General features: G+C 34.1%; 1 protein-coding gene across 1 annotated transcript; it reads right to left on the bottom strand.

The window, feature by feature from the left end:
* Window positions 1-6,641: 6,641 nt before the first annotated feature.
* On the bottom strand, window positions 6,642-18,538 carry LOC148619730 (uncharacterized). The gene is made up of 3 exons (XM_088579956.1): window positions 18,151-18,538; window positions 8,475-8,627; window positions 6,642-8,080 (listed from the first exon to the last, which is right to left on the bottom strand). The coding sequence occupies exons 1-3, from the start codon at window positions 18,347-18,349 to the stop codon at window positions 6,876-6,878; spliced, it is 1,557 nt and encodes a 518-aa protein (XP_088436082.1). The 5' UTR covers window positions 18,350-18,538; the 3' UTR covers window positions 6,642-6,875.
* Between the last annotated feature and the right edge of the window lie 878 nt (window positions 18,539-19,416).

The following is a 19,416-nucleotide window of genomic DNA, read 5'->3' as shown; positions in this document are numbered from 1 at the left end:
GCTGTGCAAAAAAATATGTAATTGTTTTAGTTTTTATATGTATTTTTTCCAAACTTGTTTAATTCAAAACCTGTGTTCCAGGGACATTTAATCATTTTCCAATTAAAAAAAATCAAACGAAACCGATTTTCGGTTCAATATATAGAGCTTTAGTCTATAAAAGGAAATACATGATATAATAACATAAATATTGTAAATAATTGTACTGACATAATCTGTACGTAGCAATATATTATAAGTGTGACTAAACTGATACAATGTATGCATCTAAACGTTGGGCTGGTCTATATTGTAGGAATCAGGGTCGTTTCGTAACGCAACCCGTTCACCTACTAAGAGGTACACCTACGAACCCGTTCACCTACCAATACGTTCACCTACAAAGACGTTCACCTACCAGCCCGTTCACCTACCAAGACGTTCACCTACAAACCCGTTCACCTACCAAGACGTTTCGCCTGTGTAACATTTCGCCTTTTGTCGTTTCGCCTACATTTCTTTATTTCTTCACCTTTATTTAGTTGTTGATAATACTGAAGTTTTGTAGAGACTTAATACTTATAAACATCCTCATTTCAAGTACTCAGGACTTTCTACAATATATATCAAAAGCACTCCATAGGAAATGCACAATTAATATATTACAATTAAGCAGATGAAGAAGATGGTTGTCAACTTATCAATGGACAATTACCTACATGTATTTACATATCTTCTGGAGTTTTGTTTGCAGTCTGGTGCATGCGGCGATACATAATCTTTTGATCAATTCAGTTGAGGTCTAGATTGCATATCATCTTAAAACATTGGTATACAGATACATTTGCATATTTTGCAACAATATTAATGTACAGTTCGAATTAAGGGAGGATTGTAGATCAACAAAACTAGTTCAACCCTGTCGCATCTTTTGATCCTATCCAACGTCAGGAAATTCTAGCCCTTTAAAATCTATTGGTTTTTATATGTTTCGGGTGTGGTATGGTTCCTATTTTATTATAACTGGTATACGTGTCTGGAATCTCATGAACCAGTCGAAGGCAAACTATTGGTGCGTGAAATTTTCCACCAACCACCAATTACAGAAAAAACACACTCTACCCGTATGTGAATGTTTTACCGCTCTATGTATTTTATAGAAAAAAATATAAGTTATCTACGTTAGTATCCGTAGATATGGAGATTTTGAATTCCTGAAGTACATTATACACGGCGTCACATAAATAACATACTGTTAAAATTTGAATAAAAATATTTTCTACGACTTTATTGACACCAACCGTCGTTTAAATTGTCTTAAATGACTTGCTCATTCATTTAGCCAAACAGCTTCTCAAAAACAAGTCGCTTATTAGCTTAAATCATGCGTAACAAATCCTTACGGGAAAATCCCATACTAATATCCGCCATGTTGGTTTTTACGGGACGATTTGTTTACAAACGAAGTGCGTAAGTTCCCGTCGAACTCCGGTGACAATCGTCTGCTTGATCAACTTCTCGGTATTATACGTTGTTCGCGTAAAATAAATCCGAGATATCCGAAATAACGCCGAATTGCATTCTGGGTTCTTCGGCTTTTGGACAAACCATTTAAACGTAAACAACATCTCCTAGCAACCCGATCACTGTAAACATGGCCGACTTTTTACAATGTAAATATTGCCACCTAGAATTAAAATCTGACCGGAATTTAACGATTCAATGTTTAGGGAGAAGCCGTTTGGCTAAACGAATGAGCAAGTCATTTAAGACAATTTAAACGAGGTAGGTGTCAATAAAGTCGTAGAAAATATTTTTATTCAAATTTTAACAGTATGTTATTTATGTGACGCCGACTATAGTAGATCCTGAGGCGAAGCCGAAGGTGTACGGTAGTACTGAAGGGTTTAAAACCTTCATATCTACAGATACAAACGTAGATAACGATTTTACCCCCGGTTTCAAGCTTAAACTGGCGATTTTCTAGGGATTTTCAACACAACATGTAACGCAATTTGAAAAAAACAATCGTGCAGGTGCCCAATACAAGGTGTTTTTAATGAAATAACAATATAAATCGACAATGTTGTTTTTGCTGGTCAACATCTCGAGCGCTACGTCACAGACTTCAAAAGTTCATGGGTCAGAGATGTGACGTCGAAACTAAACTAGGTCAGGAATTCCATTGACGATGATGACGACGAAGCAAAGTCATGTGCGTAAGAAATCTGAAAAATAGGACAAATTAATGGCATCAAAGGATTAATTCGTTTAAAAGGTACGACATTTAATTACTCGGGATATATGGAGTTTACAGAATTAATCATTCATTGAGGAATTTCAAGTAATTCTACAAAAAAAAAACTGTATAATTCAATCATTAAAAATTGCGCTAAAATCGGAGTTTATGTTCATTTGTTTTGGTTAATGTTGAAATTGTCGTAGCAAGTTCGCTGCTCTTTTGTTTGCCTTTCCGGTGCTGTGTGCAAAGCTCTTGGCTCCTTTATCGAGGATTTCACTCGCTGTGTGTGAAGCAAATCGCTTTGCCATCTTCGACGCTGTGCGCGTGATGTTCCCCGGGGAAATGTCTAGGAACCACCGGGATATGGCTTAGCAACGTCCGGGGATATGGGATTTTGAGCGACCTGTAGCTAACCACTCAGATTTCAGTATTGATACCCTGCCGGGGATAAGAGACTATCTCCGCTCCACCTAGACCCCTAGGTAAAACGGAGTATCTTATTGTGATGAAAAATAAAGACTCTCCTTCTATTATATCGCATTTAGTTTTAGCAAGGTATGATTAGTCAGCGGAAACAGTTATTGAACACCGAGTCGTGTGTCATCGTAATAAAATTGATAAAAAGCTAAATGAAGAAATTTTACAGTCTGTAGTAACTATTATGTGGTGGTATACAATCTGCTTGATATTGCCGTGCTTAAACCTTATTATACATGTATAATTGCGATCTTTTTTTTCTCGAACATAATTTGCAAATATAAATGGATAGTCCACTATTCACTGTTTTGACAAATGTATGATTAGGAGAATTTTTGATGTAACTTTACTTTGAACGTGTGTCTATCTTCTGAGAGCAGCAGGAAGAGAAAATATTGTTTTGTTGTTTTCAGCACGTATTGTAGCTAGGATTGTAGCATGTTAAGAACGGACCAACTTTCCGGTGTATACTAATGCAGAGTACGACTGTCAAATCAGTTATGCTACGGACACTACATAATAATATGGTCGTAATATGCTACATAACGTTAACTGCCTTTAGATGAAAATTTTGGTACATCGCATCTACTCCAAAGAACTTGAGATAAAGGATACTGCAGACACTGTAAAGTCAGCACCTTCTCTTGACCTATTCTTATAGATCCATGGTAAAGGAAAACTATTAATCAAACTACACGACAAACGTGATGACTTTTCATTCCGTGTGGTCAACTTTCCTTTCATATGTGGCAACATCCTTTCAGCACCTGGGTATGGAGTTTTCATAATTATCACAACTCATACGTTATACCAGAGCTTGTTGTAACTATACGCAGACTTATTGTTTCGCACTAGACTTCTTACAATTAGGCTTCTGCAATCTTATGTTGCTACAAGATTGAAGTCATCACGATAGAAGTTTTATGGTCGACATCATGAACTCGTGTATCACTACGGTGTATCCATCCGCACCATTTAAACTGATTTGTTTCAAATTGTCGTACTTTTCATCAACCCAAATTTCCACAAAATTTTGCAAGTCTTTGCCAATAGGAGTTTTTTTCTTAAGACTCCAATGAAAACTGGAAATGTGGACACTTTTTTGAAATCGGCCCTACTTATGGTCAGAATCCTGGTGGGGGACTTTTACTTTATATGCATGTTGGTAACTCAACTGCTTTGAGAAAAATACATGAAAATCGGTCAATTATAAGAGATATACATTTATATATATCTTGAATTAGGACTGACTATATATTTTAATATGATTCCTTTTCATAGACAAAAATTCAATTTGACCCAATAAAAACACATTTAGATACAGTACATTGTTTCATTGAAAATTTCTATGTGAGATTGATGATTGTTTTCGTTTTTAAAAAAAAGAGTGTTTTAACCGTACAAAATGAAATCGGTATAGATCTAGCAGTCACTATGCACTATTACAAAATGTTATTTAATTTTTCTTCTTATTGAATGCATTCATGATTTCTCAAATACATTCTTTTACTGTGTCTTTTTCCTTATGTTATTTTACATGTATTTTAATTAATAATAATTACAAGTCTTCTGAGTCATAAAACCATCCGATATCAACCGGAAAGACTTCAGGTTGATAACCGCCTTAAAGTACTCCCGCCGTGAAAGAGATCTGGCGAGTGAATGTTAAAATGTATTAAATTAATCATTTCGTATAAATACATATCCCGTTTTTTTCAGTATACGATTGAAATTATAGTTTACATGATTGATTGTTAAAGAAAAATTCAAATACATATTCATAAGTTCGAACAATATTTTATTAATGCCTTTGATATCCATATCCATGGATTCCACGTGATTGTCTACGTTTAAAACTAAAATTAGGTTGTCAAGATTACACGTTGAGAAACAAAATAAAAACGAAATAAAAAAAGAAAAAAAAAGAAAACGAAATTTAAATTGAAATCTTGAATCATTAGTATTATGTGGATGTGTAGTTCTAAAAGTGGTGAAAGCGCTAATCCTGTTGTAAATAATTAATCTTTTGGAAACACAGAAAAACCTTTTCCACCAGCGGATAATAAGGATTTTAAAATACCTATAAATATCCCATGACTTCCGAGTTTCAACGCCGTCGGCGCTTTGATTGTTTTTGAAATCCGTCAAAACTTTTTTTTCTCCCATGATTATTTTTGGGCTATTACAAATTTCGAAAAATCTTGAGATAAAACAATATAGTACTACAATATAGTACTTGTATGGAGTTACTCTTCAAAAACTTCATCGTCGTTTAATTATTTAACAATTAAATCAGTTTAACGACAATGACACCCACGTGTGGTTTTATTAAATATTGTTTGTATCTTATCAAAGTAGATCGACGTCATTTCATTGTCGCAACGTGTTTACTCTAAAAGAAATCCTTGGGTTTTACGCAATTTCCAATAATTGTGTATCACCAGGTATTCAGTTGATTTTCTTTCGAGTTTCTGACATGTTTAAACACAATTTATACATGTACTAAAAAGAGTTTAAGTTGACATTGAGCGGAGTCACTACATTAATAAAGATAATTCCAAATAAAGAAATAAAAAAATTGAATGTTTTGTGCCAATCGGAAAGTGATGTGAAATTAGAGTATGGATGTGATTTGTATCAAATCTTGCCACTGCTGGCGATGATGAAACGGGGAAGTACGAACAAATTAAACCGACAAGGTGAGAATACTTCCCCATACTCAGTTAAAATCCTGACCCAAAAACATTATACATCGTTGTTACTTCAAAAAAGACGGTACACCTAGATACAAATATAGGTAGTTCTTGGTAGAGATTCTTCATACTTTGTAAAAAAACAATTCCAAATCATCTTCCCAAATATACCTAAGAGAATTTTGAAATTGATCGACGACATATTTGTCCAGTGTGATGGATGCGTTTTTCAACAAGCGGTCGGGATTCCAATGGGAACAAATTGTGCTCCTCCACCAGCTGACTTATTCCTTCACTTATTAGGCCGACTTTATAGCTGCTGATCTGATCCAAAAAGAAAGAACATCTTTCAGCTAGATCCTTTAATCCCAGTTTCATAGATGACGTACCTACTATCGATAAACAATCCTAGTTTCGGGAATGTTATACATCGCATCTACCTCAAAGAACTTGAGATAAAAATACTACAGGATATTTTGACCTAAACTTAGAGATCGATGATAAAGAAAAACTTTTGACCAAACTATATACGACAAACACGAAGACGTTTCATTCCGTAATGTCAACTTTCCCTAAAGTTTCATCTGTGGCGACATCCCTTCAGCACCTGCGTATGGAGTTTTCATATCACAACTCATTCGTTATGCCAGAACTCGACGTACATGTAATTATGCAGACATTTAGATTGAAGTCGCCGCTTCAGAAGCTTTATTGTCGTCATCATGAACTGGTGGATCGTTATGGTGTGTCCATCTGCTCCATGAAAACCGATTTGTTCAACGTGTCGTAGTTTTTCTTCCCTCTTTCGTCTAACCTGGACTTGACTTTTTTATGAGCACCTCGGAGGTTGTCTCCAGAAAAGCAGAGGACGCGTAACCTACCGATGCACCCAGTCCATGCTCCCAGTTTTTAGTGGAGTCCGAGTTGCTCATTTACTTCTGTTACTTTGTATGTATTGTTTTCGTGAAAAATTCAAGAATGACCTAATTAATGTTGATTTTGAAAAGTGAAGTTACCGCGACAGCCAAGTCTGAGTTGATAATTTACTTCTGTTGCTTTGTACTAGATTTTTTTGGATTTTTTTTGGGCTAATTTATGTTCTTTGTTGTGTGTGTCTGTTTTCCATGTCTGGCCTTTGTCCCTGGATTACATTCTTCTGATTTCCGATAGAATCTTGATTCCCGTGATAACTCTTTGACACAGCTTTTGACAAGAATTCAAACAAATACAATTGATACCATAACCGGATAATTTGAGACAGATTTAATAACACAGCATATAACATAATAAGTACAAACACAACCTACAAAAATATTTTAACAAGACAGTAACGTTTAAAAATGACATATCGCATGTGATGATAATATTTTGAGCATTATTCAGTCTCTATAAAAATGTTTGGAAAGTAAAGAGTCAAACAAGAAAAGCACACAAAACGATATAGCATTGGTACAATACATATTACAGATTCGTACCATAATGTTTCACTCTACGTTGTGAATAGTTAGCGCATCTTGGTGGGCAAATTGTCCCCAGTTTTCTTCTGTCGATTTATATAAATCAGAATCGCCTTTGTCATCGTCTTCGCCTATTTTCTCCTCGATGTTTCTTTCGTTCTCCAATCTTTCTTTCGACTCACCTTTATTTTGCTTTTTGAAGTAGCTTTTCTTCGATTTTTCATTTGTTATCTTCTTATTACTTTTGTTTCCTTTCGTGTCTTTGTTTTCTTCCTTTTTCGTAGTACTTTCATAAGCTCCTGTTATCTCCGATTGTCGCTTCTTTTGCAATTCGGACTTTTGTTTTTCACTTTTGGTCTGTTTGACTTTCTTTTTGGGATTACCAGGTACATTTATTTTCGTATTGTCCAATGTAATTGTCTCTATTTTCGTTTCGTCGAAATAAACATTATAATTTGTTCGTGCCTCTTCTTCTTCTAACTTTAATTGTTGTTGTAAATCCAAGCTTCGACGCGCTTTGTCTTCCTCGGTTTCTTCTACGTCATTTCCGGGCATTATCATCATAACCGGAGGAAGCTTTTCGTCCGCCTTCTCGTTTTGAATCTTCAAAAACGTTTTGCCGTATTTGTGTATAGTGTTTGTCTTATGAAATTTAAACACGCTATGTCCATTGTCTTCATTCTTTTGAGATTCTGACGACCATTTTGAGCTCCTGCTTACGTCATCTCCTGAAATTCCACTATCAGTGTCAGTTTTGTTCGGTGGAGGTGCAGGAGATGGGTGACCCTCAGTTTCTCCTTTATCATAAAGATCCAGCTTGGTGAGCGATGGTGGTAAGGGCAATGACTCGATTTCTTTTTCTGTTATTACCGTGTTTTTCGGTGGTTTAGGAGGTGGATGTAGGAAAGATGTCCTGTACCTCTTTAACTCGTTCAAAAGTGGCGGTCTTGTACTTTTTATATTTGACACTTCATCTGAATCATTAAATGACCTCCCCTGAGAAAAACGCATAGGCTGTACTTGTTCAAATGGTGGTATGTTGTTTATTGTTTTCTTATCTGTTGTTTTTTCCTTTTGTTCAATGGTTCTCAATGCGTCTATGAAGTAAAAAGGTGCAGCAACGATAGCGATCACAGCACTGACCAAAGCAAGAAACCATGATGATGATAAAGTCGAATTCTTACTTTCTCGGTCGACTTTGTAAATAACCAAACAGGCGATAACACCAAACGCTAAAAAATACGATTTTTGTCATTAATATTCAATTGTACGTCCACACCTGATTTCCAAATCATAAAACTTTTGAATCTATAAGCATCAGAACAAAAAGAATAGAAACACGCTTGATTGATTTGTCTGACCTTATCTATAATATATGCATACGACATGAGCATTTTATTTATCAACTTGATTTCTTATCATTGAGGAAATGGTAGTAGAACGAACGACTTGTGAATGTACAAAACAAAACAAAAACGGCTAATAATAACCAGAGATAACACTAAAATAGAATGCATAATATTTCATTGTGTAGTGACACTTAATGATAAATTAATAAACGGAGACCTTTGAATTATGTAATGAATTACTACACTTTGTATCACTATAATTATATCTTATAAATACCTGCTAGTCCTGCAAAAACCACAACTGAAAATTTTATTAACCTGGCAAATTTCCATTTTTTCGTCCAAAATATGCTAAGTGCACTAGACAGTACAAAAAGAATGTAGAACGCCAATCCGATGCTCCCGAACACTTGTGCTATCTGGAGTTTAGCTGTAAAAGAAATTAAAAACTTACAAGGACTTAAATATCTGCTTTCCTGTTGAACTAATTATAGCTCTGAGTATCAGCTGAATCAAAAGGTTAAGTACCATTCCGTGTAAGAATCATGCAAATTCTGTAATATGTGATTACCCCCACCCCCTTTCCACAAAAAAAGGCTACACATTTTTATTTTTGATATTAAGTTACTTTATAGGTCTATATGATGAAATGTATAATTCCAATCTGTCTGCTCTAAAGAGGTATCCACATGGAAAATCCAACAGTTTCTATTGTATTTAAGTGTCATTTACAGAGTTATCTCATTTAATTTTAAATTCTGCAATACATTTCTACATTTTTATCTCCTTAGTACAATAGTTAAATTAATTTCTGTTTACAATAACATTTTAAGTAAAATATCAGAAATAAAAGTATGTAGGCTTTCAAGCCATGAATCACATTTTGCATGATGCTTATCTGGAGTGCTACTTAAAATAATGTCTTCTACAAAATGTATCAAACGTTACATGTACATAAAGGCTATATGTATATCTATGAAGGGGGGGCCTTTGGCCATTAATATTTGTCAATTAAATTGTGATGACGTCCATTACACTTACATAGTGGTGATATCAAGAAAAAATGAACATAATAATCCATGTCATCGAAGCTTATTTGACTATTTCGCTTTACTAAGAAAGGCAGTGTATGAATCACACGAATTACAATAACAGGTCAACTGTGAAATGTATAGGCTAGGATTGTTGGTATATTGCCATTGAGGAAGGGGAAGTTTACAATTGGAAATCAATAAATATCACGTTGATTTCAAACGTCGTGTATCATCTACGTACAAAGGTGTTTCGGTTGTAAGTTTGATTCCAAGCTCATTTGGCGTCATTTGTCTTGTATTCAATCCATGTAGGTGTATAAGCCATGGATGTTATGAAAATTGGAAATTTCGACTTTTATAAACCCATTTTTTTTCTTTTAACTAACTCGAAATGTCTTGATTGAGTCATTTCACTTTTATCATTATTTTACGGACTCAAATCTTGGCAGAGAATCGTCAATTTATGTTGCTTGATTTGTCAATTTGACCATTCAAATTCATCAATCGTCTGTATCTTTCAGAGTAGCAGTCGAGTACCCCAAAAAGTTTGTCCATGACAATGATTCCCAGATCGGTAAACCACTTTTTCTGAAAAATTGTGTCATACAAACTGCATGTCAAATTGAATGAATAACAATAAAATAAACACAACGTTCTCGATTCGATCTGCAACATGAGCTTTACAAAATGTGTTTGAAGTTGCAAATTTTCACATATTTTAACGACTAATTATACTAAAATTGTAAAGTACGAAATCATTTTCCGGACAACTTGTTCTGTTTTCGAACTGTTGGAACAGCAGAAAAGCATGAACGTTATCCAAAGTAACTTGTTTTTGACTTGGTCAATATTTTAAGTGGTCTTTGAGCAGATAAATAAAAGTTTGACCTATTTTTTTCTGTCATTCAATAATCGACCGCTCAACAATTTTCGTTTTGAGGAAATTGGATTGAAGAATAGGATATTCACAGTCAAGACAAAGAACCAAAAATACAAAAATAGTCATAAGAAAAACATACATAATTTAAAGAATGAATTAGCAAGCCAGGCTTAATAACAAAAACTTGGGTTGGACCAGGTTCGTTAATAGGATATTAATTAGAAAGCCTTTTCTCAGATTTTTCTTAAGCGCCCGTCGATCTGTTCTTGCATAAATGATGTCATTCCGGTTTAAACGAAGGATGAAAACTCTGGCATTGCTTAAAAGTAATCTAGTATATGACGGTGAAAAAGAAAATGTTACAAAGATTTTTTTTGTAAATGGATTATTTCAAATAAAATTGTCCTTTACTATCATATAGACCGATGAAAAGTTTCCAAGTTATGAATGGCTTATTTCCGATTCCTAGATTTTACAGCATCTTCGTTAGGCAAGTGTTACGGTCCTGCCCTCCCCCTCCCATTGCGTGAAGGGAAGGGGCAAGACCGTAACCCTATGGTAGCGAATATGCTTTTACAGTTGTGATCCCATATTCAGTTTAATTCTTATTGGTATTTAGATTATAACAAATCAGCATTAGAGTGAACCATAAAGTGGCTCACCTATTTATTCTTTGCGTGAAGCAGACAGACAAGATAAAGCTGCCCGAAAATTGATATTATGACATTGTAAATGTTCAAAACAACTTTTCTACCATGTCAAGATACGACAACAGAAGTAACGCACAATTCAATGCACAAACCACTTACTACAACTGCTCTGTGCATGTATGTTTACATCGCAAAAAAAGTAAGTTTATAAACAGTAAATATAGCAAACCATAGATTGCATCCCCTGTTTTCAAAAGTCTTGATCATAGCCTTCCTATTTTAATAGTCTTGATCCGCCCCTGGCCTGGACAATGATGTTACCTTTGAACTAATATTCTATAACAACTATGTTACCATTGTGTCCTGTTCATACGGCTACCAAAACTGGAGTCTTTTTGAGAGGTAAAAAATCTTAGAAGTTTTTATTGCATCTGAACTTCTTTCTTCTTATTGCGCCAGAAGTTTTACAGGAATCTGGTTTGTTTTTATCGACTCGTTTAGTATAATCCGTTTACAGCAGCGGCCGATCCAGAGGGGGTGCATGGGATCGGCACTCCCCTTTCTTATTGGAAAATTTGTCATTTTCATGTGTAAAATTGACAAAAAACGGTAAATAATATCCTAGCACACACACCCTTTTCTGAGAAATCCCGGCTAGCACCCTCTTTTCACAGTGTGGATCTGCCACTCTAGTGGATATTGCATTACAAGCATCAGCCTGGCGCACAGTTAAACATCATAAGACATAAATATTGTGACAACATGCATGTACATGTTTGCACATGCTTCCATGAAAAGTTCAAAGTTCACAGTTTATGTATTGTCAAATTTATTACGAAATCCAGCCTAATCATGAACCCCCGAGTCGCATTTTTCGTTTGAGAATCCCTGATTCATGGTTAAATCTTTAACGTTTTATTTGAAGTCCAAGCACATAAAGACAAATGCAACAACAAAAAATATGCATGATTTTTGTATGTACAAAAATAAATCTCAAAACCTCAAGTCTTTTCATCAAAACGTAAAACAGACTAGATATTACACGTGTCTCTCTTCATAAAACAGACCGAAAACTAGACAAATCGTCCGGAAACGATTCCGTGTTATACAATTTTAGTACAATTAATAGTTTAAATATGTGAAAATTTGCAACTTCAAACTCATTTAGCAAAGTCCATGTTGCAGATCAAACCGAGAACGTTGTGTTTATTTTATTTGTTATTCAGTAAAATTTACTTAGACATACATTGTAATATTCCACGATATCTTATTATCCCTTAATCATTGAAAATGCACTAAAATGCAACCAATTTTAGGGGCAATTTTGTTCTATGATTAAATAGTCAACTTTTGTCGGAAAAAGTTCTTTTTTACATTGTTTTTAATTCTATACATATGATCTTTACATGTTACTTGTTTTCCGATGTCTACAATGAACGATTTCACTTAAATCACTTATCAAAGTGTATTGGGGTCGATTGATCTTTGACTCCCTCCTCTAATTAATGCAAAATAGCGAAAAAAAATTACCACTTTTCAGTTAGAAAAAAACGATATTCAAAAACTATGTGTATACATTGATTTATCTTTCCATTGGCATATGATATAGCCGTGTATCTTCTAGGCCCATTAAAGTTAGAAAAATCCTTAGCCGTCCGCAGCACTATACGCTTTAGTATCACCATTTACATGCCGATCTTTTCAGTTCATATTTGTATGGTACATGTAGCAACTACACCTTTTTTAAAGAGTAATCAAGGAAACCAAGATTCCAGCGGAATCAAAAGAATATAATCCAGGAACAAAGACCAGACACACAACAAAGAACATAAAGTAACCCCAAAAAAAAAACTAGTACAAAGCAACAAAAGTAAACGAGCAACTCGGACGCCACTAAAAACTGGGGGTTGCTGAAATGGTTGTTTGGTCGTCACGCTTACTTCACTTTGCACAATAAACATTAATTAGGTGGTTCACGAATTTTAGCAATATTTATATCGTATCTATTGTAATTGGAGAGACTCTTTTCTACCTCAAAAAATAAAAAAAAAATCTGTTTTTAATTTTCGTACTATCTATTTCGATGCTTTGTCTTTAAATTTATAGTCCAAGTCTGTAAATCTGTAGCAACGCGAAAATTGTAGTTTAGAAATGGTGGTGAAATAAAAAAAATCATGACAAATTGTTGTATAACGACGTCAATCAATGTATCTATTTATGAAGGTGCTTAACACAACTACAACGGAAATTTTCATGTCACTAGTTTCTTAAACGTTAATAACATTTCCTTCAATAATAAAACTTTGTTATCATTGTTTGTCAAGTATGTGAATAGTTTATTGTGATTTGGATCTAAGAAATGGGGTTTTCACAATGCACAGGATGTAAAAAAAATCATTTAGAGTTTTAAAAAAGAATTATGAATGTCAATTCAACGACATCTAATGTTGCGTTTCATTGTAAAATGGATAAATATTCATTATCTGTGCATAGAAAACTACTTTTTTTCATACACCGCAAAACGAAGAGCTTAGGTATTATGTGATACACTCCAAGAAGTTGCAAGCCCCCCCTCCCCCCCCCCGACCTCCCCGGATGATGTCATGAGAACGGATCGATGATTTGTATTTTGGAAATCTTGCACGACTGCTTAGTACAATAAAAAAAAAAACGGGCTGAACTTGATTCCACGAAATCTAAAATTTAGTTTGTTTTTGTTTTGGTTTGTTTGTTTGTTTGTTTGTTTGTTTGTTTTTTTTTTTTGTTTTTTAATAATGTCATTTAGGACATAGTGCCGTTCTCTTTCTTCACCATTACGTGACGGGGTATCAATTGTTCCATTGAGGTTCCATTAATGCCCTTTATTGTATACAGATAGCAGTGCTTTATCAAATGTTCCCAGTGTAATAAATTCGATCATTCACACTGTGAAATAAATTCAGTAATTTCACTCCCGGACTTTCTCCCGCCGAAACATCACAACTTTGATATCAATCCGCCAATTGCAAAATTTAAAATTCATGTTAAAAATATTGAAAAATTATTAAGAAAATCTATATAATAAATAGGATAATCAATAGTTTATCGTGAATAACCAAAATATGACCACTCATCCAAGAACGCTTGAGGATTTAACTCGTGCTCAGAACAAGATCCCGCACACTCGTCAAATCTAGGTGTTCTTCGGCAAAATAATATTTTGGTTATTCACTCTATCCAATTAAGTATTCTATTATTATTTAATTACCTTCTGGTTGCTAAGTACTAACAAAGTACTAACACTTGTATTTACAAGAATGCAGACTTAAGTACTGCTAATAAATGTTCATTGTATAATCACAGATTGAGGTCTTCAAAGTCGCTGATCTTTAATTATTCTATGCCACTGATTTTAGCTTGCTTTCAATCCAGGCGAACTCAACGTTTTACCAAACTAAACTCCCAGTCAGTCAGAGATTTTCTCAATATAAATGTATGGACTTGATTCAGAATTAAAAAAAAAGCACAAATTTTAATGAGCTGAATAAAACCTGAAGATTTAAGGTTGATTAATAATATACATTCATGTTCTTTTCCATTTCACATCTTTTGACATACCGTACACTTGTACATTACTAGCAACTGGGTTGTAAAAGCTCATACATGTAACAGCTAGTGTTATGATGTTTTACATGAGCCGACTTGCTTTTGAACTTTGAACTTTGTTGTGTAACGTAACAGTTCTTCAATCGGAAAACTTCAAGCATAGCGATATGCTCTATTTATAATCGGGTGCATTCGTAACCATGATGACCCGAATGTTTCTCAATCAAAACAACTCGGAGATTTTAATAGGCGTTTCTCAGCTATATTACAGAAAGTTCAATGCTAACCGATCATTTTATCTGTTAATGTCAACTTCCTGCTCTCATCAAACTAAAACACACCTAGTAAAGATGTACACATAAAGTATTTAAGAAGTACATTTTGATCTCGTATGAAGCTAGAATTGACTGTTCTACGGCAACGATCAGCAGCGTAAGGTGGTATACTAATTTATAGTTATGCAAATCATATACGAATTACGAGTGCAAGAAGTCGCTAACAATTATATGATTTCTACGTGTTGTCTTCAACCATATCTATATATAAGTTATACTGTGGTTAATCATGGTATACGAAAAAGATTCCTCGAGGTTGTAAAACTACATCATGTAAATGTAAATGTATGTACATTGTAAAAGAATTTCTTAACCAAGATGAGATTAATATCTTCTCATATATTTGCTATTAGAGCTTGCGTGTTTGTCAACGTTTAAATAGTGATATTGAAGATAAATTTCATCATATACTTTTATGTCCTTTTTATCAAGGTTTAAGAAAGATGCACTAAACCTTGTTTTTAAAAATAAAAACCTTTTGTTTACTAATCTCAGCAGTTGTTTAATTTAGAATTTAAACAATTATGCATCCTTGGAATATTCATTTATAGAGCTTTTCAAATCCAAAGTTACTTTCTGTACAAGAGTTTACTTGTTATATTTATGAACTGCTATTACTTACACTACTTTGTAGTTTGTTATATTGCATTTTATATCTCACTTTGTTAATTTACATGTACGTGTTAATATTTCATGTGCGCTGTATTAATCCAGCCATGTCAATAAACCTATACTCTGTATAGCATTTTGTATAATAAACGATAAAAAAGAATAAGACTTAGTACTAAGTCATTGGCTCTCGCCAATCAAACTGAAGTTTATAAAAAGTCGAAAATTTCGAGTTTTTAAAATGTTCGTATGTATTGTATTGTTCTTAGTACGCTTCCGTATGTTATCAAGTGAAGTGTGGATCACGTCAACTGTCAAGTTTTTAAATGCAATAATTAGATTTACTTGTTTAAAATATTTTCGAATTAGTTTCATATTTTTTTATGAACACAGCAGATCTTAGATCTTATATTCTAATGTCTTAAATACACAACTATAATTGTTTTCTGAAAAGTAGTTAGTGTGGTTTTCTTCACATTGGCACAAATACATGTATGTTTTTGGGATTAAGATTGAGTAAGTATAATTACTTAGTACGTGCATATATGAGAAATGTCTGCGTAGCAACTGAAGGCAAACAGAAGCTTAAATTGTGAGAGAATAGTTATGCTCCGCCTAATATAACGAAAAAGGAACTGGTGAATATGGCAGTGAGACAACAACCACACCGGGATGAAAAATGTCAGTTCAAGGCCACCCATCGGTCGAAGAAAGCCTCACACCCCATGGCTGGCTGCAGCTGCCTCCCCCCCCCCAAAAAAAAAAAATAATAAAATTTTAAAAAATATTATACCTGTACACAGGTACAGAAATATATAAACATCTAAATATGTTCAACATCACCAACTTATGGTAAAATTTACATTGAATATTTCGGATAACCGATATCCTTCTTCAGCATTACACTAACAAAGTTCAAGATCCAAACATTGATTCTGAAGCTGAATCACGCTGTGGGTGATTGTACCTTTATCAAAGGCACACATAAGCAAATGGTGTTTTTATCAAAAACTAGAAATGAATTAAATGTGGAAAAGAATTAAGAAAAGTCAGATTGTAGCAGTAAGGCGTATTGATGTATAGCATAGTGCTGTACCAGCTTAAGACCAGAACCTATTAACAATGAATTATTTTTATCTCGTTAATTCCATCTGAAGAAATTGTTTGTAATTTTTTCATCCAAAAGCTTTCCCGGGACACTCTTTTACTTTTTGACCAATTGTTTTTTATGATCTATGATCGTAACAACAATGTTGTGGAGATCCTCCTGGGTGTGTCCGGCAGATCTAAGATGGCGACTTAGAGGAAGGTCTGGTTTACATTTGTAGTCACTGCGATAACCATTCATACGCCTGTTGAAAGGTAGTTCTATTTTGCCAAAGTAATACACACCACATCGCACTGGAGAAGGTATATGGTGTTTTCGGTTTTGCAATTCACGTTGCAAAAATGACGTATTCCTTTCCAGTTGGGTGTGCAGTATCTTACAAGTCTTACATCTTTTATCTCCACATAGTTGACACTGGCCCGTTGTATTTTGTTTGAGTTGAAATTAAATCTCTGCTCTTACCAGGGCATCTCTTAGACTCGTAGGTTTCACGGAATGCCAGAACAGGTGCCTCGGAAAAGACTTTGGAGAGATTAGGATGTTTTTGAATGGCTTCCCAATTTGAATGAAGTAGCTGCGAGAGTTTTCCCAAAGGCTTGATGGTAAGTCAGCACAAAAGGTACCCTTTTGTTCTTTTTCTTGTGTTTGTACTCGAGGAGATCATTTCGGCTGATGTAGTTAGCATGTTCAATTCCCCGATCTCCGTATGTTGATATGTAGCCACACGGAGTTCATCCAGACGTTTGAATGAGGAATCGTCAGATGATGAAATGCACCGAATTCGGAGTGCCTGATTGTATGGTATGCTTTTGGTACAATGTTTTGGATGGCAACTATTGGGAAACAAGTATTGGTGACTATCAGTTGGTTTGCTTTAAAGAACTGTTGACATTTGACCGTCTATTACAGACATAGAAGTATCCAAAAATGTAATTTTAGTGTCAGAAATTTCATGGGTGAATTTGATTGATGGATAAGCGTTGTTGGCATGTGCGATAAAATTTTCTATTTATACATGTAATTCAACAGCTCTTGGCGAAAAAGCATTACATCTGTGGGTTTTTACGGGGATATGTTTTTCATTTTTTGTTTGTTTGTTTGTTTGTTTGTTTTTTGTTTTGTTTTGTTTTGTTTTGTTTTTTTCTTTTTGTTATTTTTTTTTCAAATTTTGTGTTCAAAAAGCACGTGAATCATACTTTGCTGGATAATTGGTGGTTATATATCAAACCAATTCACTAACATACAGTTTCACGACTTTCTAAACTGAACTACAATGCCGAATTCTAAGAGGCAACTGTTGGTGATTTACTAGATATTGCTGCCTTTAGGCCTAGATTTTTTTCAATATTTTTTTAGCTTAAGACAAAAATGATCATAACTAAAAATGGAAAGTCGATCTTGAATTTGACCCATACAATGAAACTGCAAAAGATCTGTAGCTGTACAAATCGGATTTGTATTGGGATAAATAATATTTATGCACAAAATTTTAGTATATATAGGCCTTTTGTCTCCTTAATTTAAGGATACGCTAGGTTTGGTTCAGAATTACATATTTTAAGTGACCTGGTCACTACGAAAATCGTTCTTGCCCATCATGGTTAAGTTCAGACTTATCTGTGTTTTTTAAGTGGTTTGGCCACAATGAAAACTGTTCTTGCCCATTATGGTTAAGTTGAGACTTACCCGTTTTCAAGTGGTCTGACCAAAACTAAAATTTTTCTTGTCCACCATGGTTAAGTTCAAACTTACCCGTTTTTAAATGGTCTGGCCATAACGAAAACTGTTCTTGCCAATCATGCACGTAACTAATTTGCCAAAGCCCTTCATCTCTGTTATCATGTATTGTCCATTTCACCGTAGCGAATGCAGCCAGGTTCAGCACTAATCCAATTACAGAAATGATACAAAAAGATATCCGTATTTTAAAATATCGACTGCTTGAATCCATCTTTTTTATATTATTTCGGAGAAAAAAAATTCTTTGAAATTATTTTTTTCTCATTTCTCTCTTGGCTAGCAAAGCACAGTACGAAACATATTTTTGGTACCAGTTGACCAGGAAAGCACAATACTAATTATTCGCACAATTCTTGGTCTCGCTTCCGAGGTTCTGGTATATTTCAAAAGTATCTTTTACACTTGAAAGTCTATAGTCATCGCATTAAATTACAATGTAATCAGGCATGAAATTTGACGTAATTATTCAAACTCACTTTTAAGTCAAATAAAAGAAAATTGATTTGTGATTTAAACTGAAAAAATAGCCGCTAGCATAAAACAACAGATAAGAAAAAAGAAAAGAAATTAAAACATTTTACGGTGAAATGACCATATGTTTAAATCAACATGATTAATAGTAACACGTGAGATATCACATGGACATAACGGGATTATTAATTCATTTGCTAATTAGTTCTATTATTTAACGGATAATGGATTAATTCCCGACTATGACATCATACATACCTAGAACATGTAAAAACTAAGAAAGACTTTTAGTCCATGTAATACGTTTACTTAGTAGCTTTTCTGTTTTCGAAAAGTACTTCGATATCATAATGTCGCACTGTATTTAAAGGACAAAATTAACTTTTTCGGCGGCTTGTATTTTGTTTGTACAAGTAGATTTCATTTTAATACATTCCATTTTGTGTATATAAAAAAGGAGTCAGTAATTTTTACATAATGCCCATTTGTATCAATTATGAATTAATGGGTTAATGTGAAATTTTAGATCAGTTAACCCCCTTTTCCTATCAATGTTTGTTAATATTTGAACATGTATATAATTCTCTGTATTTTATTATTAAGTTGACATGGTTGCATATCTGTCAAAACACAGTTTTGTGTGCAAATTGTAATAAGGGACAGTTCGGAAATCCTAATAATGACATTTTGTGGATACCGCATTGTAGTATGTTTTGGAACCTTTGCAGTCTATTATATTCAATATAACATTTAACTTATAATTGTGTTTTTCGTTTTAACCTCTATCGCTTGTTTCCCCGCAGTTCT

The sequence above is a fragment of the Perna viridis genome, chromosome 4, assembly GCF_037379345.1.
Source record: "Perna viridis isolate PV_CMFRI_1.1 ecotype Kerala chromosome 4, ASM3737934v1, whole genome shotgun sequence".
In the NCBI taxonomy this organism is placed as follows: domain Eukaryota; kingdom Metazoa; phylum Mollusca; class Bivalvia; order Mytilida; family Mytilidae; genus Perna; species Perna viridis.
The sequence above is the reverse complement of the archived record's forward strand: the minus strand, read 5'-3'. Positions and strand labels throughout refer to the sequence as shown.